Raw genomic sequence first — 25,079 nt, 5'->3', positions numbered from 1 at the left:
AAATGGAGTTCTTGATACCCACTCAGGACTCTTTTGCCTATTGGCAACTGCGCCATTATAGTCTTCCCTTGCCTTCTGTATTTTTTACATTAGAATCTTTCAAACAACTGGGACCAAAGTCTGCTGGAACTGGTGACAGATTAAGATTCCTCTGGGTGTGGCTTTATCGCTACCTTGAATGATGTCTCGACTCTCGGTTCCCTTTTGGGAAATCGCTTATAAGCTGGCTATGCAATATTGTATCTCGTCTAGTCTCCAATTATCTGAAATGTGGTAACTCCAATGCTACCCTGGGTCATATGTTTTACCTTTGCCTGGCTGTCCAGTGTTTCTGGAAAAAGATACTGCAACATATCTCTCTCCAGTGGCAGCCACGCTGTGTCTTAACCCCTCTGATAATTTTTCCCCAAGGGCATGCGAGCCTTCCTCAAAATAGCTTTTCTCTTAGGTGTTAAGGCTATACTACTGCAATGGCTAATCCCGGAGGCTCCTACTTTGGTGCAATGGAGGGAGCATCTTATACAACATTTTCAGAAGGAACAGCGGAGAACACCCAACTTAGATTCTCCTGGAAACAGAAGGTTACAATGTACCTGGGAGCACTGTCTCAATAAAATATGTTTTTAAAAAAAAACAACCCCCCCCCCATGTACACTGATGTATTTGATCTTTCCTGGTGAAACCCCAGACTACATGATAAACTTAGTTGAATTACCTAATCAGCAACCATTCCTAAACCCCAGAAGAATTAAATACAACACAATACAGTCTAGAACTTTTCCATATCTCCCATCACCACTAAATGTCTCTCTCCTACAAAAGCTTCTGTTTACAAAATATCCCATCCAAGCTAAATGACGCCTGAAATAGAGGCTCAGAATAGTCAACCTGGCATTTCCTGATCCCAAACACAAAACTGTAATTCTTCTGGGGTGCATTTGATGCCATTATAGGATTCATGCAAACTGTGCTCGATTTTGGCACTTGAATTTTGGTGCATTTTATCAAACTGCCCCTTTTATGTATTAATTTTGAATAGATGGGAAAGAACAGCCTGGGAAACGAAAAACAGGTTTGAATGATCACAGTTTCAATAATAAATCAAGACACAGGGAAACAAGACATTTATCCTTTCATACTTAAGTAGATAAATATATTTCAACAAAAACTCTGCACAGGGCTCTTGGTGAGCACACACTGGCACTCACCTATCCTTAGGCAAAACAAATATGGTGGCATTTGGCTCTGAAGTTTTCCCCAGTTTTGGTGGGGTGGGTTTTTTTAGGTTAGTTTCACATGTGCTAGAGCAGTGGTTCCCAACCCTGTCCTGGAGGACCACCAGGCCAGTCGGGTTTTCAGGATAGCCCTCATGAATATGTATGAGAGAGATCTGCATATAATGGAGGTGCCAGGCATGCAAATCTGCTCCATGCATATTCATGAGGGCTATCCTGAAAACCCGACTGGCCTGGTGGTCCTGCAGGACAGGATTGGGAACCACTGCGCTATAGTGTTTAAACCAGGGGTTCTCAAGCCAGTCAAGCTACAACGAAGATGCATGGGATAACATTTGTAGTGGATGCTATCTCATGCATATTCATTAGGGCTATCCTGAAACCCTGACTGGGTGTGTCTTGAGGACTGGTTGGGAACCTCTCTATCATGCCTTAACACTAACAAATGCACAGCCTTAACCTAAACACACCTCACAGAGGTACACATGCGTTTTAAACACACAACACCCACCCCACAGAGGTACACGTGTTTTATACACACAACCCACACAGAAGCGCTGATATACACATGTTTTTTTGTAGACAGAAGCAGTCATGTGCACACACATACACCCCCCACCTACCGCCACAGAGGTATATTCATGCACTCGCACATATATTCTGTAGACAGATGGGTTCATGTATTCGCCCGTACACACACTCATGTACATACACACGCGTGTACCCACTCACACATTCTGTAAACAGAGACACTGTATGACCACACACCTAGAAGCATCATATAGAGGTCTAGTCATGCATATACACATACAGGCCATAGAAGGAAGCAGCTCTCTGTACATCTGGATCTATGACATCCTCATTCCAGGCATCAAGGGGACATTTGGAATTTCAGTGCAAAAATGTAAGCCCCCAATTCAGAGGACACAGCAAAGAAACTATTTCCAGCTATAGGTTCCTTCACCAGACAGCCACAGCAGAATGAACCCCCAAATTCCAGTTCTGGTGGCACTGACTGACTAATTCCCTGCAGGGTCCTAGAAACCTGTGGAACTTTAGCAGGGGGATGGTAAAGACTAAAAATAGGTACCAGCCAACATCCCCCAGAGCCTCCAGTGTAATCAGAATATCATTTATAGAAGCTACATGGCCGACACATGCTTGAGAAAGTCTTAGCCTAATCACAGGTTTTGTTGGTTGGAAAATCTTGTGGACCTGGAAGCCCCCTCTCTCCCCCAGCTTTTCTAAGGCAAGAGGAGGTAAGTTCAGTCTCTGACACCCAGGAAGGTCCAGGCTGCTCTGTGCATGCAGGTTCTCAGGTCAGAGGCTTCCTCGATGCAGTGATTCCACAAAGGACAGGGCACTCTGTAACGAGGTGAGGCAGTATCCCTCTGCCCCTATCAGATATCTGCAGAGATGGAAAGGAAAAGGTATTAGAACAGTTTTACCCAGATCACTGCCTTGTGGTTAAAGCCAGCCCTGGATTTGTAAACTAGGGCTGAGACTTCCGAGGGATGGCCAAGAGCAGCTGCAGTCAAAGCAAAACAAAAGATCCTGCCAGGCAACACCAACTCAAAGAACCATCAGTATATAGCTGGTTTTAAGAAAGGTTTGGACAAGTTCCTGGAGGAAAAGTCCATAGTTTGCTATTGAGTAATTCATGGGGGAAGCCACTGCTTGCTCTGGATCGGTAGCATGGAATGTTGCTACTCCTTGGGATTCCGGAATCTTGCTATTCTTTAGATTTCTGAATGGAATATTGTTACTCTTTGGATTTTTGGTGGGTACTGGTGACCTGGATTGGCCACCGTGAGAACGGGCTGCTGGGCTTGAATGACTGTTGGTCTGAACCAGGAAGGCTATTCTTATGTTCTTATGACAGTGAGAAATGTTCCAATGGCTAAAGGATTTATTGCCCTTCACCTACATGTAAGTGCCCGGGGGAGGGGCATGCCAAACATTTATGCACTAAGCTTCTAGAATCCCATCAGATATGCATGCAACTGCGCCAACATGTCGCACAAACGATAGTATTCTAGTCCAGCAATTATGCACGTAATTACCGATATAGAATTTGCATTTCGCCTCATTGTGCCTAACCTTTGGCAATCTGAAGAGAATTTAGCCCATGATGCGTTAGGGTCTATAGTTAGAAGTCAGTGTTCGCATAGGAGGCTACAGAAATGTCAGCAGCAGTGTGAAACCCAGTCTAATGGCAGAAAGACGAATCAGCAAAACCTCCACAGTCCTCCCCAAACTCCAGCCCAGAGCAGACAAAGCACAAACATGCGTCAGAAACGCTGCCAATTCATTTAACACGTGCTCTAGCAGTCTCTGCTCTTACCCTTCGTGAATAAACTCCTCGAGCGCGGCACACTCTGACACCAGCTGTGGAAGGTCACTTCTTAATACGATGAAAGACAGGATGGGCAGCAGGTCATCGGCACCACTGTGGGAGGAGGGCAAAGGTCACTCATCAGCGCCTGGGCTTACAGACATGGGAAGAGGGGGTGTGAACAAATTGGACATTTTGCAGGGGAGGGGGGCACTCATACAATGGGCCAGATTCCGTAAACAGCACCTAAATTGGCAGCCACCTACAAAAACCAGCACTGGGTGTGTCACTCACACTTAGGCGCCATTTAAAGAATCACAGCTAACGACGGCTACCAGAAGACGAAGGTGTCTGCAGTGCAGAGTTTTAATAGCCTACATTGCTCCGCCCCTAACCACGCCCACTTAGGCTTAAGGCTTTGTTAGGCGTCCTACTGCAGACGTCTTCCGGTGCCTACTTTTTTTTAATGAATTTTTAATCGGTTTTATATGACGCGATCAATTACCGCACCCGTTAAAGCCAATTAAAACAATTAAGTTAGGCAGTGGTAGGGTGCCACGCCCCGATGGGGCTGCAGTACATGTATGTGAGCCCCCATGTTCCTGCCAGTTCCTCTGGATGTGCTTTGTTGAACAGAGCAGGTCAAAGGTAAACGTGGGTGTGGCCTTCATCTTATCAAAGTGGATGACAATATAAAACTCCAAATAAGAAGGGACTCCAATGAGGACAGGGGACACACAAGCATTCAATTAGGGATGAAACTAATCAAGTCACCCACTGGCCAAATGCCGTAAGTGAAAAAGTGGGGGTTTTACTCACTCTTACATTTTTTAAACCCGGGGTCAATGCAAACATAAGGTAGTAAGTTGTTCCAAAGTTTGGGAGTGTCAAGTTGCATCTAAATAGAGAAAACTAGGAGCAGAGAGAACTAACCGATGAGTGCTCTGTTAGGGGTGTAAGAGGCAAGAAAAAGGGAGGCCAGTATCGTAAGCTCTATGAGTGGGACAGAGAACCTTAAAGAAATACGACACGGAAACAGCAACTAGTGAGGACGGATGAAAAGCGGAGTGATAGCCGATAGATGGAGGCATATCTGGATTGTCAGAAGGCGTTCAACAAGGTTCCACATAAACGACTACTTCGGAAAATTGCGAGCTGTGGAATCGAGGGTGAAATACTCACGTGGATTAAAAACTGGCTGGAGCTTAGGAAACAGAGAGTGGGGGTAAATGGACAATACTCGGACTAGAAGAGCGTCACCAGTGGGATTCCACAGGGCTCGGTGCTTGGACCCATGCTCTTCAACATCTTTATAAATGATCTAGACATTGGTACGACGAGTGACGTGATTAAATTTGTGGACGATACGAAGTTATACAGAGTAGTGAAGACCTGCAATGTCATATAATCACGCTCAAGAAATGGGCATCGACATGGCAGATGAGGTTCAACGTGGATAAGTGTAAAGTGATGCATGTCAGTAACAGAAATCTCATGCACAAATACAGGATGTCCGTGGCGGTACTTGTTGAGACCTCCCAGGAAAGAGACTTGAGAGTTCTGATTGATAAGTCGATGAAGCTGTCCATGCAATGTGCGGCGGCGGCAAAAAGGGCGAACAGAATGCTAGGAATGATAAAGAAGGGGATCACGAACAGATCGGAGAAGGTTATCATGCCACTGTACCGGGCTATGGTACGCCCTCATGAAGAAGGACAAGGTACTATTCAAAAGGGTCCAGAGAAGAGCGATTAAAATGGTTAAGGGGCTGGAGGAGTTGCTGTATAGTGAGAGATTGGAGAAACTGGGCCTCTTCTCCCTTGAAAAGAGGAGACTGAGAGGGGACATGATCGAAACATTCAAAATACTGAAGGGAATAGACTTAGCAGATAAAGACAGGTTGTTCACCCTCTCCAAGGTAGGGAGAACGAGAGGGCATTCTCTAAAGTTGAAAGGGGATAGATTCTGTTCAAACGTAAGGAAGTTCCCCACCCAGAGGGTGGTAGAAAACTAGAACGCTCTTCTGGAGTCTGTTATAGGGGAAAACACCCTCCAGGGTTTCAAGACAAAGTTGAACAAGTTCCTGCTAAACTGGAACGTACGCAGGTGAGGCTGGACTCATTTAGAGCGCTGGTCTTTGACCTGGGGGCTGCCGTGTGAGCGCACTGCTGGGCACGATGGACCACTGGTCTGACCCAGCAGCGGCAGTTCTTATGAATAGTCTAATCTAGAAACTATAAGGGTATGAACAAAGATGTGAAGCACTGAAAAGTCAAGATAGGCCTGTAGAATATGCTGCTTTTTTTTTTTTTTTTTTACATGAAAAACCTTGTTTTACCACCTTTTTTAATCCCAGCTATGCTAACCGCCGTTACCACATCCTCTGACAACCAGTTCCAGAGCTTAACTATTCTCCGAGTGACAAAATACTTCCTACTATTTGTTTTAAAAGTATTACCATGCAATTTAATTTCATCAAGTGTTCCCTGGTCCTTGAACTTATTAAAAGAGTAAAAAAAGTCAAACCTATTTCTTTCAATTTCTGGTTGTGACAAGAATCAAAGATGCAGCTATTTTGAGATGGTGTGTTTGCTAATGGCAGTCCCCATTCTGTTAAAGTCTGAAGAAAACAAAAGCTTTAGTCTGCTTCAGATAGAAGACTACAAAGCCACATTAGCGATTCCCCATGGCAAACACACTGAAGCCCATCCAATTTCTATGGGCTTTGGTGCATTTACTGCAGGAGAATCTCTACCTCAGCTTTGTAAAAGGGGCCCTAAGGCCCTAAGATGTACAAGGTAGTCAAGAAGTTTTTGGGTAAGGCAGGAAAAAATACTTAGGAACTTTTCCGTCCAGATGGCACACCTCTTCCATTTAAAACCATAAGACCTTATAGTGAAAACTCTTCCAGAAGCCAACATCACCTTTTCAACATCCAAGATGTGATGAGAAGTTACCCAACTGGGTACTTGAGGCCTCAACAAGAGGAACGCAAAAAAAATTAATTGTCTGACCCCCCCCCACACACACACAATTATGACTCAGGAAAAACACTGCATGACAGATGTACATTTTCATGTAAAATGCAAGATTGGTGTGTATAAATTCACAGGTGCACACACTTACACAGCAGGGGCAACATTTATGTAGTACTGGGGGGCAATCTTAGATTATGGGTACATTTGGGCCCTGATTGTAAAAACACCACCATAAGTTAGGTGTCCTTCTGAAATCAGAGGGAAGCCTTTCGGGTCAGCAGCGGTGACTATCAGGAGACAGGTACGCACTGAGGGATCCCCACAAGAGAAGAGCCGCAGGTTGCTGACCCCTGCCCTAGAGAAATTAACTTGCAGAAGACTTAAAAGTGTTTTTTCAGCCCATGTTGGTAGAGAATATGGTCAAGTACTATATTATAGCTGAGTTTTAAAAGGGTTTGGGAAGTCTACAAAATCCTGAGTGGAGTAGAACGGCTACAAGTGGATCAATTTTTCACTCTGTCAAAAATTACAAAGACTAGGGGACACTCGATGAAGATACAGAAAAATGCTTTTAAAAACAATAGGAGGGAATTTTTTTTTTCACTCAGAATAGTTAAGCTCTGGAACGCATTGCTAGAGGTTGTGGTAAGAGCGGATAGCGTAGCTAGTTTTAAGAAAGGTTTGGACAAGTTCCTGGAGGAAAAGTCCATAGTCTGTTATTGAGAAAGACATGGAGGAAGCCACTGCTTGCCCTGAATAGGTAGCATGGAATATCCTTGGGTTTTGGCCAGGTATTAGTGACCTGGATTGACCACCGTGAGAACGGGCTACTGGGCGTGATGGACCTGATGGGCCGCCGCGGGTGCGGGCTGCTGCGCACGATAGACCTCTGGTCTGACCCGGCGGAGGCAACTCTTATGTTCTTATGACCCAGTAAGGTTATTCTTATGTTCTAGGTTTCCAGAGGACAGATTCTGTAACCATTAACCAAATAGGCTTTGTGTTTCTACATCATACTTCTAGGAGTGAGAGTCAGGGATTGGCCTTTCCAATTAAGATCTTCTGGATTCTTTCTTATGTTCTATGTTTCTATGACCTGGATTCAATTTCCAGCTCAGATCCAGGGATGCTGTGTGTAGGGTGACCAACTGTCAGCCATGAATTTAAGGGAAATCTAGTCACGTTGCTCCAGCAAATATTCATGGAATGGATAATATTAAATAAAACAGGTCACAATATAGAATAAACATTTTATTTCTTAGTCCTAACCTATATGTATTTGTCCACTGATGCTGCAGAACAATTAATCGGAGAGTTCCCGGGAATAAGCGAGAGATGGTCACACTGGCTGTGTGGGAAGAAATCAGCCAGTTTGTCACATGATGACACTTTGTTGTTGATTTAAGGTTCAGGATTGCAGGATTTTGGAAGGAGCTCTGTTGTATGGCCCCAGCCAAGGACCCTCACTGCAGTCCGAGTTAGGAGAAAATCCCCAGGTCCCTGGGAATGAAGGCTGATGATTCTGATTGAACTGGGACTCCAAAGAAGAGCAAAAGATAGGCAAAACACCCCCAAAACAAACTGCATCACAAGTCTTATATACTAAACACTGTTCCCCAAAGCCATAAAACAGAAGAAAACCCTAGCGCGTGTCCCTAGCGCGTGTATATTAAGAGGAATGGAAAAGGATTCCTCCCAAATAGGAATTGTCCATGCAGAAGGTTCCTCAAAAGGTCGACAACGGCCCTCTGTGGGAAAGAAGAAAGTTTGGCTGGCTGAGGTACAGGTCACGATTTCAATTGGAAATATTTGTACACCACCACCTTCTCTTGCTCATCTTGTTCCAAAAATCTCTTGGCTAAAGACTAACAGCAACGTGAGCAGAAGTGCCAGACTTACATTGCAGCGGAGTTCGGCTGGGCTTTCAATTCTTCCGTGTTGCTGTATTCCTCCGCACACTCGCAGATTACACGCAGTGTCTTCACTGGAATCACAAAACATTCAATCAGTCACAGAATACAAGCCACTGTAAACATTTCCAACTCAAACTACTCGCTAGGGAGGGGCCTAAGGCTCTGATTGGGAGAGGCCTTAGGTGACTGGGCCAATCAGAGCCTTAGGTCCCTCTCCAGTGCATTCCAGGTTGCACCAGGAAGGGGAAGGCCCACCATTTTGAAGAGGTGGGCCTACCAGCTGGAGGGAGTAGGCATCCTTCCAGCTGGCCTTTGTCCTAAAGGTGGTGGTTAGGGGCCCTGGTGGCGGGAGGAAGTGGGCATTCTTCCTGCCATCTTTGAATTTAAAGGTGCAGGGGGAGGAGTTGTCAGGGAGGGCAGAGACTCCAGCAGCAGGAGGGAGGGAGTAGGTACCCCTCCTGACGTCCTTCCATTTAAAGGTGTCGGGGGGAGTGGAATGGGGACCCCAGCAATGGAAGAGAGTGGGCATCCCTCCTGTCACCTTTGATTTAAAGGTGCAGGGGGTTGTTGGGGGGGGGTAGAGGGAGTGGGCATCCCTCCTGGCATCCTTCGATTTAAAGTTATGGGGGGTGTCAGGGATCCCTGAAGGTAGGAGGGAGTGGGCATCCTTACTACTGTTTTTTGATTTAGGGGTCTCTTTTTTGTTTAATTTGCGTGTTGGGGGGGGTCTGAGCTGTCAAGTACAGCCAGAAAGGCTACAACAACTCAGACCCTGCTGGAAAGTGTTGCCTGCAAATGTGGCACAACGAGGTTAGGGAATCACCCAGCAATGATCGAAAATCATCCGGAGTGCTCCTTTATATATTCATGAGACCATTTTACTACCATTTTAATATTAATGATCTCGTTGTACTACATTTGCATGCAGAGTCGGAGACTGCTAAGTAGCTCAGAAAAGACCACAGTGAACTGTTCTGATAGTTGGCTGGAAAAATACTGGCACGCTAAACCGTTTTGAGAATCCGGCCCTCAGTCTCTAACCCAAGCTCTCTTGGGGTAGCTAAAGCAAGGAGATGGAATGGGTGCATATTCCCACCTGAAACAAATCCTGCAGAGCTCTTCTGATGTTTTGGGATGAGAATAAGCAACCTCTTTCAGGAAAAGGAAAAAAGAACAATGGTGCAAAAGGGAAGAAGAACTCAGATTCCCGAGTATTATCCCTGCTCCATCTTTCCTAAACTAACTATGGTTACTCCTAGGGAAATGCTCAGGAGATACCTGATAGTAATTTTGCAAGTTTCAGAAGAAACTATACCACCATTTACTCAAGTTTATTTCTTGCCAAATAAAGATGGGGCTCAATTGCAGTCAAAAACACCGAACCAGGCACCACTGAATGTCTCTAAAATTTTAGAAACATCAGATAGAGAGATACAATGATTTTGACTGTAGCTCTTGCAATTGATAAGATATGATTATTGAGACTTCTCTTTAAAAACAAACAGAAAGAATTTATTGGATGCAAAACTCAAATGTTTCCTGACCTCTCTAGAGAAACTCAAGAACGTCGTCGAGAATTTCTTCTATTGAAATCTGGAGTCACTTCACTTGGGGTGACGTTCTATCTAAGGCAAGTGTATTATTTGCCACCGTTCAGTTAAATATGTCTTCTTTGAACCTCACCAGTTAACTGCTTTTCTGGCGTTGTCTCGACTGGATAAAGAGAAACCAACAGCTCTATACTCTATATAAACTGCTCATATCTCAGTTCGTCTGTAATTTATCTTGCTATATAATTTTCCTTTGCTCGCTAATTCGTAATCTTGGATCCATATTTTGAGGACTTGAGTAGGGTTACTTGAAAATAATTTTCTTAATTATTAATTACCTAAAGGTTTGATTGAGATTTATACTTGTTATAAGTCATATCTTTACAAGTGATTACTTGGTATGTAATTTGAAAACTTATAAACAATTAAAAAAAAAAAAATAATCCCTGCTCCAGCGTGCTTGACTTTAAGAATAAATGGGACATCCACGTGGGATCCTTACGAGGGTCGAGATAAGGAACTAGGACATTAGCACTCAGACTTAATGGGGGGGGTCAGTAGAGTGGGCAGACTAGATGGGCTATAGCCCTTTTCTGCCGTCATCTTTCTATGTTTCTATGATCAAATTAAATTTGGAGCTGAAAACCTCAAGTGTGGAACTCCCCTGCTCAACTGATGCCTAGTTCTCCAACTGAGTTAGGAGCTGCTTCAATAACCAGTCCATGAGCTACATGGTCTGCCCCTCACCATCTCCATCCACTGGCTGCAGAATTCCCCTATTCAGGTGAAGTATGCAGGATTTCTTTTTTTTCTGTCTCCATCCGCTGGTCGAAGGGCATCAGCCACAGGTTCTGGATTGGTTTGGTGAGAACATTAACGAAAGGGCTTTTTAAAAGCTGGCCACCCTATATGAAGGTAGAAGACGCTTACCTTTACCATCACTTCCATGGAGGCGCTCATGGGCTGAGGTCTGGCCAGGGTAACTTTGCATTACCCAAACTGTGCACATTGTTTTTGCCAGAGAAACTACCTCTGCTGGTGTTTATTTGGGGGAATTTCCAAAGGAGAACTGGTGCAAAACCTATGGTATGGCTCCTGCCTGTGTGGATTTGAAACTCCTGTAAATATTCTAAGTGAATTCTTACCGTTGACCTGCACTAAGAAATTACTGTCTCTCTTCTGCTGGTTCTCCTCTTCTAAGCACCTCTTACTGCTCTGCTCCATCTCCTCCCCCACCACACACCCACATTCCAGACAACACCGATTGCTACAAAGCTGGCCTAGCCTTTGTTTTCCCAACAAGACGCAGATACACAGGAGATGAAACACGGGAGCCTCTGTCTAAAAGGATGTGTGAAGGAGCAAATGTACATACTCTCCCCTTAATTCTACAAAGTTGCACGCCCAAATTTCCAACTAAAGTGCAAATATAAGGTCAAATGTGAGCATAACAATTTGTTTTCTTAGGCTTCCGCCGCTGGTAGCGTGATTCTTGCAGTTTTTCCAGGTCTCGCCACGTCGCTAGGTAGAACTGTCATTTCAGCCATCATGCTGTGGCTTTCTTCAGGGTATGCGGTGAGGTCTGCAGTTTGGGTCCTCAAGCCTGATTGGCTGGGGCTTGAAGTGAGTAAGTAGTAGTAGTGAGGCAGGAAAGTCAGTTGGTCACAAATTTGAATTTTGGCGGGAAAATCAATTGGTTTCTTTTCCTGTAGGGTGGAGAAACTAAACTAAACTAAATCTTGGGTTTATATACCGCACCATCTCCGCTTTTGTGGAGCTCGGCACGGTTTACAGGAATTATAAAGAGAAAGGAATTCCAAGGAAGGGTTGGGTGAAGATCGGAGAAGGAAGAGTGTTAGCGAGCTAGGATGTCGGAGGTGGGGATAGTTAGGTTTTTGAGAAAAGCCAGGTTTTCAGACGCTTGCGGAAGGGTTGGAGAGCACTCAGGTTCCGGAGAGGGGAGGCAAGGCCGTTCCAGAGCTCGATGAATCGGAAGAGGAGGGAAGTCCCCAGTTTTCCAGGGTGGGAAATGTCTTTTAGTGAGGGGAAGGATAATTTCGATTTTTGGATAGGTCTGGTGGTATTAAGATTTGAGGAATTCCAAGAAAGAGGAATTAATGGAGGGAGGATGCCGTGGAGGATCTTGAAAGTTAGGCAGATGCATTTGAAGTGAACTCTGGGAATCATCGGGAGCCAATGGAGCTTGGAAAGGAGCGGTGTGACGTGGTCGAATTTACTTTTTGCAAAGATGAGTTTGGCCGCGGCATTTTGAATCCGTTGGAGTTTGTGGAGGTTTTTCTTCGTTAGGCTGATGAAGATAGAATTGCAGTAGTCCAGCCTGGAGAGGATGATGGACTGGACAAGAACAGCAAAATGTTTTTGATGGAAACAGGATCTTACTTTCCTCAGCATTCTCTGGTATAAATCTGGGTCATATGATTGTTTGTTTATTTAATTAATTCGTTTTCTATCCCGTCCTCTTCAAAGAGCTCAGAACCGGTTACAGATTAATCATACATAATATATAGGTTAAGGGTTATAGTTCAAGATTTTTCAATACAAGTTTTTATCCTAATTTGTTCCAGATTTTACCTACCCAGACAAGGTGAGATCTGGAAAACTGCAACAATCATAACAATGTAATAATTAGCCGATAATTGGTGTTAACGAAAAATCACACACTATAATTGACAATTTGCAGTTGTGTTGATACTGTATAAGTTGTACGCTGAAATTCCAGAACGTACACCTTCAAGGAGGGCACGACTGGGCAGTAGTTAGGTGCAATCACACACTTGCCACTGAGCTAGTGTAAGTGCTCACTGTTTAGGTATGTAAATGTGAATTTACACTATTATTTTATAATGGCTGTTGTACAACTGCTGTTAACAGAATTCGTGCTGAGCACATATCACTCCTGCACCTAAAGTAAGATGATGGATAAAGTAACGGAACCCATTTAGAGTACATGAGTCCCTCTGTATAAGGGGCAGATGAATAAGGTAAACAGTGTGCATTACCAATACACTCCAGCTTCTTCTGGGGGCACTGCTCCAAAGTGAGGAGTCTCAGCTCTTCCACTGCAGCCTTGTATGGGTAGCAGTTGGTCAGTGCCAGAGCAGTCTGGGGGAACAGATTTGGTGCCACACCAAAGGTAGATGGGGGAGCATTCTTGTAAAGTTCTGTGCTCTTCAGTATGGACACCTCCCTGCACCTGTAAATTCTCCTGATAAAGAGACAACAGATACAAAGAACATTAAAGAGATTTTCAGAACAAAAGCCAGCCTGATAGCCAGTGGCATACCAAGGATGCAGATTATAAAAGGAGTGCTCCAGTTCCTTCCCCACGCTGCAGCCTGCAATGTTCGGGCCGCTGGCAGTGTCAGTGAAAGAAAGAGAGAAGAGAGACAGAGATGCAAAACCTATGGTATGGCTCCTGCCTAAGTGGAGGAAGGGAGGGAGAAGGAGACAGAGATGCTAGACCAAGGGGAAAGGAGGGGAGGGAAGGAAAGGAAAGGAGACGGAGATGCCAGATCATGGGGAGGGGTGGGTGGAGATAGAGAGAGGAGAGATAAAAAGGGAGAGAGGGGTGAAGCTGGAATTAATCATGTAAAAAGGAGAGAATGGGGCACAGGCTGGATGGAAGGGGGAAAGGCAGTTTATGAAAGGGGCATAGAAAGAGGCAGATGCCATATGGAAGGGGGAAGAGGGCAGATGCTGGATGAAAGGGGCAGAAAAAAGGGAAAGAGAGGGTACACACTGGAAGGAAGGAAGAGTGTGAAGAGAAGATGAGGAATCAGAAACCAGAGGTGTCAAAGGTAGGAAAAAAAATTACTTTTGCTTTAGGATAAAGTAGTATTCTGGTTGTGTTGATAAATGATTATATTGATTTGTCCTATGGCACTAATCTTATCTAGTATTCAGAAAAGAGGCAATAATTTCTCAAGCACCTTATATAGGTTAGCATGTAAACTACATATCGTAACACCTCCTTTATATATATTTTTCTTAAGTACCTTTACTCCGATCCTCAGCGAGGCCACCTTCCCACTCAGTATTCACTCATAGTGGGCGGCTTTATGCCTCAAATCGTCACTGGATCGCTCAATCTTTTTTTGGTTTTTATGTGATTTTTAATTTTTTCTCTCGTTTGTTTCTTTTCTTTTCATTCTTATCAATCACTCTTCCGTTATATTTATGCTCTATACTATTACCCGGATGGTCTCAGGACTCAGGGATCTCCCGTATGAAGAACGGCTGGATAAATTGCAGCTTTACACACTCGAGGAACGCAGAGAGAGGGGAGACATGATCGAGACGTTCAAATACCTCACGGGTCGTATCGAGGTGGAGGAGGATATCTTCTTTTTCAAAGGTCCCATGGCAACAAGAGGGCATCCGTGGAAAATCAGGGGTGGGAAATTGCATAGCGACACTAGGAAATACTTCTTCACCGAGAGGGTGGTTGATCGATGGAATAGTCTTCCACTACAGGTAATTGAGGCCAGTAGTGTGCCTGATTTTAAGACTAAATGGGATCGACACTTGGGATCTCTTCACAGAGAAAGGTAAGGGAGGGTCATTGGTGGGCAGACTAGATGGGCCATGGCCCTTATCTGCCGTCACTTTCTATGTTTCTTTGTTTCTATGTGTTCTTCAATCTTTTTACACCTATGGACTGGCGGGAAAAAAAAAATTATTTTGTGGACCGGCAAATTACTAGGACTGAAATTTAGTATAAATCTGTTTTTTATTAAAGAAGGTCAAACATACAAACGAAAAAGTACAGAGCTTATCACCCGCAGTCTGGTTGACATGTGTACTGGAAACAAATGGTTGACGGAGCACATCAGAGGCAAAAAAGACAATGAGTACAACAAAGAATACACGGGTGCACTAAAGGCCGTATATCCCAAGCCCCAGAACACCCCCCCCATCTCCCAACCCCCCCCCTTCCCCCAACAACAAGAACAGAGAAAGAGAAGATAAAAAACCCAACAAAACAGAAACCCCATCCAGCACATCCAAGGTGGGAGGACAGAACAGGCACTAAGCAGAAGCAGAACATTCAGGGCCCTGGACTCTGATGAGCCCCAAAGAATCAGAAAATGAACCTCCTGAGGAAGAAAGAGAAAAGGGAAAAAAAGAAAAGAGAAAGGAACAAAAAGTAAGGAAAAAAAAAAAAAAAAGGGGGAGGTGGAGAAAAGCCAGGAGGAGGCCACCCCAAGGCCGTGAACCCCTTACCACTCAGGAATCAACTAGGCAAAGTATTAAGAATCAAACTGCAGGCACGAGGGAACAGAGAGTAAATATAAAGACCCCATACCTGCCATAAAAAATTTTGAATGACGCAAAGAATGACGCACTCGACCCCTCTCAAGCAGCATCAGAGCATGCAAGCAGTTACGCCAAGCAGGAGCCCGATCCGAAACCCATTCCCCCAAAATAATCTTCTTAGCCACTAAGCCAGCCTTCCGCAAAAATAACCGACCCACCCCCGGGGGAAAACGAAAAGCCTCATATTTATCCAACAAAAACCCGCCAGAATAAGAGGTATAGAGCGGCCCAACAAAAGCTCCAAGTAACGAATCACCCGTCTCCAGAAGGCTCGGACCACAGAACAGTTCCAAAAGGCATGGAAAAAGGACTTAGGAGCACATGAACATTTCTCACATTGCAGAGATTCTGCTAAACCCGAGTGAAAAAGTTGGACTCGCGTAAAATAAGCACGATGTAACACCTCAAAATTATACTCCCGGAGTTCAGCTGAAACAGAAAGGGTCGGAATACGCTTAATAAGACAGGCCACATCCAGATCCGTGGGCCATATGCCCAAGTCCGGAGCCCAACGAGCACACAGGGAATCCCACAACCAAGGCGGGGCAACAGCATGTAGCGCTTGATGTAACGCCGAGACCGAGAGGCCATCCTCCGAGAAGGGAGCAAAAAAGGCACGAAGCTTACCACCCTAACCCAATTGCAGACCCTCCACCGCCAAAGAATGCACATAATGATCTAATTGTAAGTAAGCAAAAAAATCAGTGCTGCGAATCCCATCGCAAAGCCGAAAAGTGCGCCAAGATGAAAGCGTGCCCTCCGGGGGAAGGACGTGCTCCAACACAGTGAAGCCCAACCGAGTCCAGCGTCTAAAGGATGCAGACATCCGGCCAGGTAAGAACTGAAGGTTTCCTTGAAGGGGTAACAAATCAGACACTTCCGGGTTCCCCCCCAGGCCAAGCACCAAAACTCTCCAACAATCACGCAGAGAACCCAGCAGAAGACTCGATCGCAAGTGGGATGGGAGAGAAAATCGAGGAGCATGTAACAAAGACGACAGATGCCAAGGATGGTAGAAGGCAAATTCATAATCTAAACAAGTGTAGGTGTGTTGCTCCAAGATCCAATCCCCCAAGTAACAAAGCAAGCAAGCCTGATTGTATTTCTTCAAATCAGGAACCCCCATGCCGCCCCTTGACCAAGAGTCCAACAAGTAACGAAAAGCCATGCGAGGCTTTCTCCCCCTAGGACTGAAATTTAAAAAACCCTTTTCCGCCCCGTCTCTGCGAGCTCGGTCCTCACAAACCATCTGATCCCATCTGCACAAGCCTCAGTTATGATTTTATATTGAATGTATTTTTTTAAAAGTATAAAAAGAAACAATATTCTGTACAATTGTCATTTTATAAATACAAAAAATACAGAGCAATGATCAACAAAACCCCTGTCTCCCCTCCCTTTCACATATATCCCCTCTACTATCAAGAAAACTGAACAAGCCAAATTATTACAGAAATATCATGCTAACAGAATACCGCAGTCACACATAGCAGGAATAGGGTTAGAGAAATGCAACTAGGGCAACTGCCCCCCTGGTCAGAGAGAGCCCTAAGCCACTACCTGGACTTTGCAGTCCCCAGTTATGTCTAACACCAGCTCTAGCAGGATATATATTTCAAATCTGATATATTCTAATCACAAAATAGAAATAAAATTATTTGTTTCTACCTTTTGTTGTCTCTAGTTTCTGCTTTCATCTTCTTTTCACTCTCTTCCTTCCAGCATCTGCCCCTTCCATCTACTGTTTGACCTCTCCCCCTTCCATATGGTATTTGTCTTCTTTCTATGCCCCTCTCCCCTTTCCATCCAGCCTATGCTCCCTCTCTCCTTTTTACAGGATTCATTCCAGCTTCACTGCTCTCTTCATTTTTATCTCTCCTACACCAGATCTAGCATCTTTGTCCCTCTCAATTTCTCTGCTGACTCCCCTTCCCATCTCATTGCTGTCTCTCCCCTTCCCCTCCTCTAATCTCCCTGCCAGCTGTTTCCTTCTCCCTTCCCTCCTCCCCCTGTCCAGCAGTAACTCTCTTCCCTTTCCTTTCCCTTCTCCCCTCCCAGCAGCATCTCTCCTTCTCCTTCCCTCCAGGTCCAGTAGCAGCAGTCACTTTTTTTTCCCTTGCCCAGCAGCTTCTCAGCCTCCAACAGTGGCTTTCTCCCCTCCAAGCAGCTGTCAGTATGTACCAGTACAGCGATTCAGGAAGGCAGCTTTGGGTCTTTTGATGGGTCGCGCCACCTCTGAGGAAAGAGGAAGTTGTATCATCAGAGGCGGCCGTGACTCAGCAAAAGCCCCAAGGCTGCCTTCCTGAATTGCTGCGCTGGTAAGTACCGACAGCTGCTGGGAGGGGAGAAAGCCACTGTTGGAGGCTCTCCATGTCTCCCCAACCCTGCGCAGACTTTAGCTCGATCTTGCCGGCCCTGTGCGGACCGGCAGGAAATTGCAGCTGTCAATCTCGCTGGCCCTGCGCGGACCGGCAGGAATTTTCTGTGGACCGGCACCGGTCCACGGACCGGCAGTTGAGGAACAGTGCTCTATAACATTTAAATTTCATTATTTGTACTTAGCTTATGGTCATAATTCAATGGGGGGGAGATAAACCAACATGTTTCACCCATGTATTACCAACAGTTTCTTCAAGGTTATCGCTCCCTCATAAATAATATTCCATTCTGAACAGACCATTACACTCCATGAGAGAAAAAATTAAAAATCACATAAAAACCAAAAAAAGATTGAGCGATCCAGTGACGATTTGAGGCATAAAGCCGCCCACTATGAGTGAATACTGAGTGGGAAGGTGGCCTCGCTAAGGATCGGGGTAAAGGTACTTAAGAAATCCTTCTTTAGGTATATCAGTGATAGGAAAAGGAACTCAGACGGTATAGTACGCCTTAGACAACCGGACGGAAACTACGCGGTGGCGGATTCAGAAAAAGCAGAACTACTAAATGAATATTTCTGCTCAGTCTTCACCTGCAAAGCACCGGGACACAGACCACAGTTTAAGGTAAAACAAGACGTGGATGACCCGTTTCAGAATTTTGAGTTCACACCTGGGGACGTCTACAACGAACTGGCAAGGCTAAAGGTAAACAAGGCCATGGGATCGGACAATTTACACCCAAGAGTGCTCAGAGAATTGAGAGATGTTCTGGCGGAACCGTTGGCAGTGCTCTTCAATCTCTCACTAAGTACGGGGAAAGTTCCGTTGGACTGGAAAACAGCCAACGTCGTTCCTCTACATAAAAAGGGTTGTAAGGCTGAGGCTGCGAATTATAGACCGGTAAGCCTCACCTCAATAGTGTGTAAACTCATGGAAACACTAATTAAGTATAAATTAGATACGATCCTGAACGAGGGAAATCTCTGGGATCCCAGTCAACATGGATTCACCAAGGGTAGGTCATGCCAGTCCAATCTTATCAGCTTCTTTGACTGGGTAATAAGAAGACTGGATTCAGGAGAGTCCTTAGACGTCATGTACCTGGACTTCAGCAAAGCGTTTGACAGCGTCCCACACCGCAGGCTGCTGAACAAGATGAAATCGATGGGATTAGGAGAGACTAACTGCATGGGTTAAAGATTGGCTTAGTGGCAGACTTCAGAGGGTGGTGGTTAACGGTACCCTCTCTAAAATGTCGGAGGTGACTAGCAGAGTGCCACAGGGTTCAGTCCTGGGCCCACTCCTCTTCAACATATTCATTGGGGATCTGACTCAAGGGCTTCAAGGCAAGGTAACCTTATTCGCTGATGACGCCAAACTGTGTAATATAGTAAACGGCTATAATCTACAGGATGCTATGGAGCAAGACCTGCATACTTTAGAAGGTTGGTCCTCGATCTGGCAGCTGGGCTTCAATGCCAAGAAATGTAAGGTCATGCATCTCGGTAACGGAAATCCTTGTAGAACTTACACCCTGAATGGAGAAACTTTAACCAGGACTACGGCAGAATGAGACTTAGGAGTAATCATCAGTGCTGACATGAAAGCAGCCACTCAAGTGGAGAAGGCTTCATCTAAAGCACGGCAGATGATAGGTTGTATCAAGAGAAGCTTCGTCAACAGGAAGCCTGAAGTCATGATGCCATTGTACAGAGCCATGGTAAGACCTCATCTGGAATACTGTGTGAAATTCTGGAGGCCACATTACCGTAAGGATGTGCTCAGAGTTGAATCGGTTCAGCGGATGGCCACCAGGATGGTCTCGGGGCTAAAGGGTCTCACGTACGATGAAAGACTGAGCAAATTGCAGCTCTACACTCTCGAAGAGCATAGGGAGAGGGGAGACATGATTGAGACATTTAAGTACATCATAGGACGGGTCGAGGTGGAAGATGATATCTTTCTTCTCAAGGGACCCTCGACCACAAGAGGACATCCGCTCAAACTCAGGGGAGGGAAGTTTCGTGGAGATGCCAGGAAGTACTTCTTCACAGAGAGAGTGAATGAGCATTGGAACAAGCTTCCAGTGCAGGTGGTCGAGGCACGCAGCATCCCAGACTTCAAGAACAAATGGGATACCTATGTGGGATCCCTACGAGGGTCATGCCAAGGGATAGGGTCACTAGGGTATGGACTTGAATGAGCGGGTCAGTAGAGTGACAGTATAATTACAATTATACTTAGGGGGTCAGTAGACTTAAGAGGGTGGGTAAATAGTGTGGGCAGACTTGATGGGCTGTAGCCCTTATCTGCCGTCATCTTTCTATGTTTCTATGTGGTTTACATGCTAACATATATAAGGTGCTTAAGAAATGATTATAAACAGAAAATGGAAATAAGGTGATCTTTTTATTGGACTAATTTTAATATATTTTTGACTAACTATTGGAGGCCAAAATCCCCTTCCTCGGGTCAGGACAGGCTATTGTACTGACCTGAGGAAGGTGGTTTTGGCCTCTGAAAACTAATTGAAAAATGTATTAGTCCAATAAAATGGTGTTATTTCCCATTTTTTTGTTTTATTTCTATTTGTTAATTTGTGAAGTGGTGATTGTTATTTGTCAGTTTTTTTTTTCAAATTTGCATCTGTTGTCTTCATATTTTGCACAGTATTAGGGAACATGCATCGCTGTTTTTGTGGTATTGCATTGCATACAGAGTCTGGCTTCTTGGCAGTTCAGTTTAACTTTTGTCTCCATATCTCTATTTTTAGTTTATGATTACTTATTCCATACTGGGTGAGTGTGTATCTGTGTTCCGAGTGTATGAAAAAGATATGGTTTTGTTAGCACTGACTGTGCAGGATCGATCTGCTCTAATTTGGTTCGTTTAGTTTCACGATGGGTGTTGTTCTAGTGCAGTGTTTAAGATCCAGCCTTTCCTAGTTGCACCTTTGTTGTGCAATTCTTGGATTATTACTAAAAATACATTTTTTTCATATGGAGGAGGGGGTGTTAAAAATGATCAGCCCCGGGTATCAAACATACTAGGTACGCCACTGCTGAGCTGAAAATTAGTGCTGAAACACTCAATTCACAGTCCCTCCAGAGGAGCAAGTCTGAGAGAATTACACAGGATGAACTAAAACTATGAGTCATCACACTGACCTCTACCTGGATATGGGGTGCCAAGTTCAGCTCCTGATTCCTGAGCTTAAGGTACATATGTGCCTCATCTTTGATTCATACCAAGATCTAGTGCCCTACAGTACTCATACCTGTACAGAGCCAGTAATGGTGGCCAGATGAGAGGGAAAAACATCTCTTCGATGCACTCCAGGCACTGATCCTTGGAAACGGTGTCCGAAATATCAAAAGCCAGCAAAGTAAGTGAGAGCAGTTTGTCTAGAGAGAGAAAAAGGCACGACTATTTGCTTCCAAACCAGTGCTTATATGTACAGTCATGTATTTCATTTCAAACACTGGAAGATTAATAATCTTATTTATGTTAATACACATAGGAGTCTATACTCGAGGTGAATATCCTCTGATTGCAAACTGTTGCAGAAGGATGTCAAGGGGTTTTGGAGGTAGGAACCCCCTATCTCTGGCACCAGAAACCTTTAAAGTCCAAATTTTCAGACCCCCCTGATTTTCCCCATAGGAAATAATGGGCTGTACTCACTGAGCTGTTTGTACCTGCCTGTGTCAGCTTTTTCTGCAGCTTGACTGTATGGGGACCTTTCTGCCTCATTGTCTGTCAGAACTGATCCAAAGCTGGAGATCTTCAGGATGTTCGTTGTACTGGTACTATCTGTGAACTAAACCCAACAAATCCTCACGCCGGCTCCCTGAAGCCCAAAGGGACTAACACAAGGGCTCCACAGCCTTCACAAGCCTCTGATAAATCAGAAGCCGAGCTAGCTCCCTGGGGAACGGTCCCCGAGATTCCAAAATACACAGAGCAGACTGACTCAATAGGTCCACCTGGGGGTTGCCCCACAAGCTGCAGACCATCGCCTCAAACTGGGGACCTCTAGGCACGTAAGCCTCACAAAATGGAGCAGATCAGAACACATCTCAGTTCGCTTGCACAAGGAAAAACTGAAGAGGGCACTATACTCCACTGGTGAGGAAGGAGAAGTTGAAATATGTGATTGAGAGTTTGCGACCAGAGGATATTCACCTAGAGTACAGATTCCTATGTTTGTATAACAAAATTCTATTTCACCTGTTCAGCCTTATAAACTACAAAGATTACAGATTTTAACATACATTGTATATTAAAATAATTATCCATCTGACTCACAAACGCATCTCAACCCCCAAATCTGTTTCCAACATTTTACCCATCTCACAAGCCCTTACCTAATCATTCTTCCCTTCCCCAATAACCATAAATAATTTCATCTTCAGCAAAGAACAAAACCGTAGATACTGGTACCACTTTCATTCCTACTAGCAGACCATTCCAAAGAGCTAGAACCATCCCAAAGCCACTTTATCATTGATGTCATATCTTTAATTCCCAGAATCACTAAATTATGCACCTGACTAGACAGTACTCTAAAAGAAAAGTCCATAAGCCATTATTAAGATGAACTTGGGAAAATATACTGATTATTCCTAGGATAAGCATCATAAAATCTATTTTACTGTTTGGGATCTTGCCGGATACTTGTGACCTGGATAGGCCACTGTTAGAAACAGGATACTAGGCTTGATGGACCTTTGGTTTGTCCCAGTTTGGCAACTCTTATGTTCTTAAATAAAGAACAAGTGAAACAGGAGGAATTGTAAAGGAAAATCCATGTTGATCAAATTGAGGAGGCCTTTTTTATCACTCAGTAAGTGAAGGATTCAGGTATTGTCACCAAAGAATACAAATCCCAGCAGCTATAGGTCCATCATGAAAGGAGGAGGTAACATATACTGTAGCTGCAGGCTATTTTTTTTTTTTAAGGGATTAAAGAAATAGAACAAACTGTTTAAAGGAAATAAAAAGATAAAAGAAGTTGATTAAGTTTCTGGACTGATCTGTTGGGACTAAAGGAAAGAAAAATTCAGGCAAGACAGAAAAAAATGAAAAATTATTGTCCCTCAGATGAGTCCAGAACTTTTACAGAATCGCATCTAAGAGTCACGCTACTTGGCACTTAAGTTTTAGGCACCATTTATAGAAATCGGGCCCTTAGTGCTCAGCACGCTGTATCTTGGCACCCTTTATAGACGCATCCCCATAGAATCCTTTGAGGACTGGCTTCCATATATAATTTAATACTCCTGATGCAACCTGCTTTTGTGGTGGTCTAACTTTTATAACTTGTTTCCCTGCAATCGTATCCATGGTCCTTGTGACCCTTCCCCACAGCTTCACAATGAGTCCTCATGAAACTGACCTAGAGAGTTGTGCACGTCTTTCACGATGGACTTCAGATGCTCATGCAGGGTTATCCTTGGACCCTCTAAGCCCTTCTGGATCTCTGTCAGGCAATCTACTGGAACCATGAACTGCTCGAGATCCTCAAAGGAGCTCTCAATGTCTCGTTCCTCCTTTTCTTCTATCACTCCTTCCTGGCTACCTGAGTCTTCAAGGACGGGATCAGTAGATAGGCTGTAGCGCTTATTCTTTGAGGTGCTTGTACTTTTCTCCTGGAGAGACGGCATGCACTGCAGGCTCTGGGAGGTAGTCAATCGCTGCCCCACTGGGGTCGGCTTCAGTAGCCCTTCACTACTACTTGAGCGGGGAAAAGGGTCAGTAGATGTCTCAGAGTCCAGAATGTGATTGTTGATGACTGGGTACAACTTGTTGTAGATTTGACGCTGAAGAGTCTTCAAGAGTTGGGAGATGGGATGATCAGGGAAACTGCAGCAAAATTAAAATCATATTTGGAGAGTTAGAAATAGATGCAACGAGGCCAAGCCAGATAATTAGAGTCAGTGAGTCTAGAAAGTAAATGACCCTGCTTGCTAGATCAGAACTCCTAAGTTATGTCCAATCACATTATGAGCCCCCATCCAATTTCTGTAATTAATAAGAATATACTGTATCTGTCTAAGGGAAGCTGTCGCACCATCATCTTTCTAGAGGTGGTAACACTAAGGGAGGAAGTTACCAACCATTAAGACTGATTATATCACCACTAACTCAAGTCAGACCTAGTTACTAATAACTAGGGGCAATAGTAAAGAAACAGATCTTAATGGCAGCCCAAGTCGATCCCTATATCTATATACTGTAAATTATATGGTATCTCAAATATACTCAAATTTTGCTTACAGAACACGTAATTTTCATAGCAAAATTGCACAGAAATTCCACCTACATTTAACGTTAGCAGCAGAACAGAAGAACATGATGCTAAACACCAATATCCCTCTGTAATTCCCCCACCTGAGCACTGTGTATTGATGCACCTTCTTGTCTGTTTGTCTGTCTTGACTAGATTGTAAGCTCTTTAGAGCAGGGACCGTCTCTTCTGTGTTGTGAAGTACAGCACCATAGAAATGATAGTAACAGTGATCATTTTGAACAGTTGCCTCCTATGGTCCCCGACCTCATTTTACTGCCGATTGGCTGCAACTAACAGTTTGGGGAGAGATTCTAGGGAATCTCTTCCTCTATTACCTGAGGATATGAAAGACCAGTTCAGTAACCAGAGACAAATCATTTGGACTTTTCTTTATCTTGGCTTTCCAAAGTTTGGGCCACTCCTGAAGTATAAAACATAAAGGAATGTCAATATCGCTCTGCAAATCTCCAGTCATTTAGCCCAGCACACAAAATGTTAACCCCATCCTCATCATGAACATACGCAGTTCTGACCCCCCGCCTATCCCTTACCCATGATAAATGTGTACATGCAAATACCCCTCCACCAACATAGTAAATGACGGCAGATAAAGTCCATCCAGTCTGCCCATGATTAGATTAACTTGTCTCTTCTTTGATATTTCTGGGCCGTAGACTAGAGGTCTGCACGGGAACGGGGATCGCGGGGATCCCGCGGGTCCCGCGGGGATCCCGCGGGTTCCCCCCCTGGCCCACGGGACTCCCACGGGGACACCCCCTGGCCCACGGGACTCCCACGGGGATGCCCCCCTGACCCACGGGACTCCCACGGGGACGCCCCCTTGCCCACGGGACTCCCACGGGGATGAAAACAACCTACCTAAATTCTGGCGATGCAAGCATGCAGCTTACAAGTCTGGCGTCGCGTCGGGAAATAGCCATGTTGAGCAGTGAGCTCAGCACGTACACAGATGAAAGCCTTGCTTGCTGATTGGTCCGGCGGCCCCGCCCCACCGTGCCGCCGGACCAATCAGCAAGCAAGGCTTTCATCTGTGTACG

General features: G+C 44.7%; 1 protein-coding gene across 3 annotated transcripts in view; it reads right to left on the bottom strand.

Annotated features, from left to right (window-relative positions):
* Positions 1-1,387: 1,387 nt before the first annotated feature.
* The window catches only part of VPS9D1 (VPS9 domain containing 1), a 77,651-nt gene continuing 53,959 nt past the window's right edge, over positions 1,388-25,079 (bottom strand). For 2 of the 3 annotated variants that reach the window (XM_033943422.1, XM_033943421.1), the window contains 7 exons: positions 24,357-24,442; positions 23,128-23,594; positions 21,007-21,133; positions 13,032-13,237; positions 8,448-8,532; positions 3,580-3,684; positions 1,388-2,643 (listed from right to left, as the gene is read on the bottom strand). In XM_033943422.1, the coding sequence (XP_033799313.1) occupies positions 2,556-2,643; positions 3,580-3,684; positions 8,448-8,532; positions 13,032-13,237; positions 21,007-21,133; positions 23,128-23,594; positions 24,357-24,442 (1,164 nt within the window). In that variant the 3' untranslated portion in view covers positions 1,388-2,555. Of the gene's footprint in view, positions 2,644-3,579; positions 3,685-7,821; positions 8,297-8,447; positions 8,533-13,031; positions 13,238-21,006; positions 21,134-23,127; positions 23,595-24,356; positions 24,443-25,079 lie in introns of those variants that run through there. The other variant, XM_033943423.1, reaches the window with a different exon arrangement.

Source organism: Geotrypetes seraphini, chromosome 4 (assembly GCF_902459505.1).
Source record: "Geotrypetes seraphini chromosome 4, aGeoSer1.1, whole genome shotgun sequence".
Lineage (NCBI taxonomy): Eukaryota > Metazoa > Chordata > Amphibia > Gymnophiona > Dermophiidae > Geotrypetes > Geotrypetes seraphini.
The sequence above is the reverse complement of the archived record's forward strand: the minus strand, read 5'-3'. Positions and strand labels throughout refer to the sequence as shown.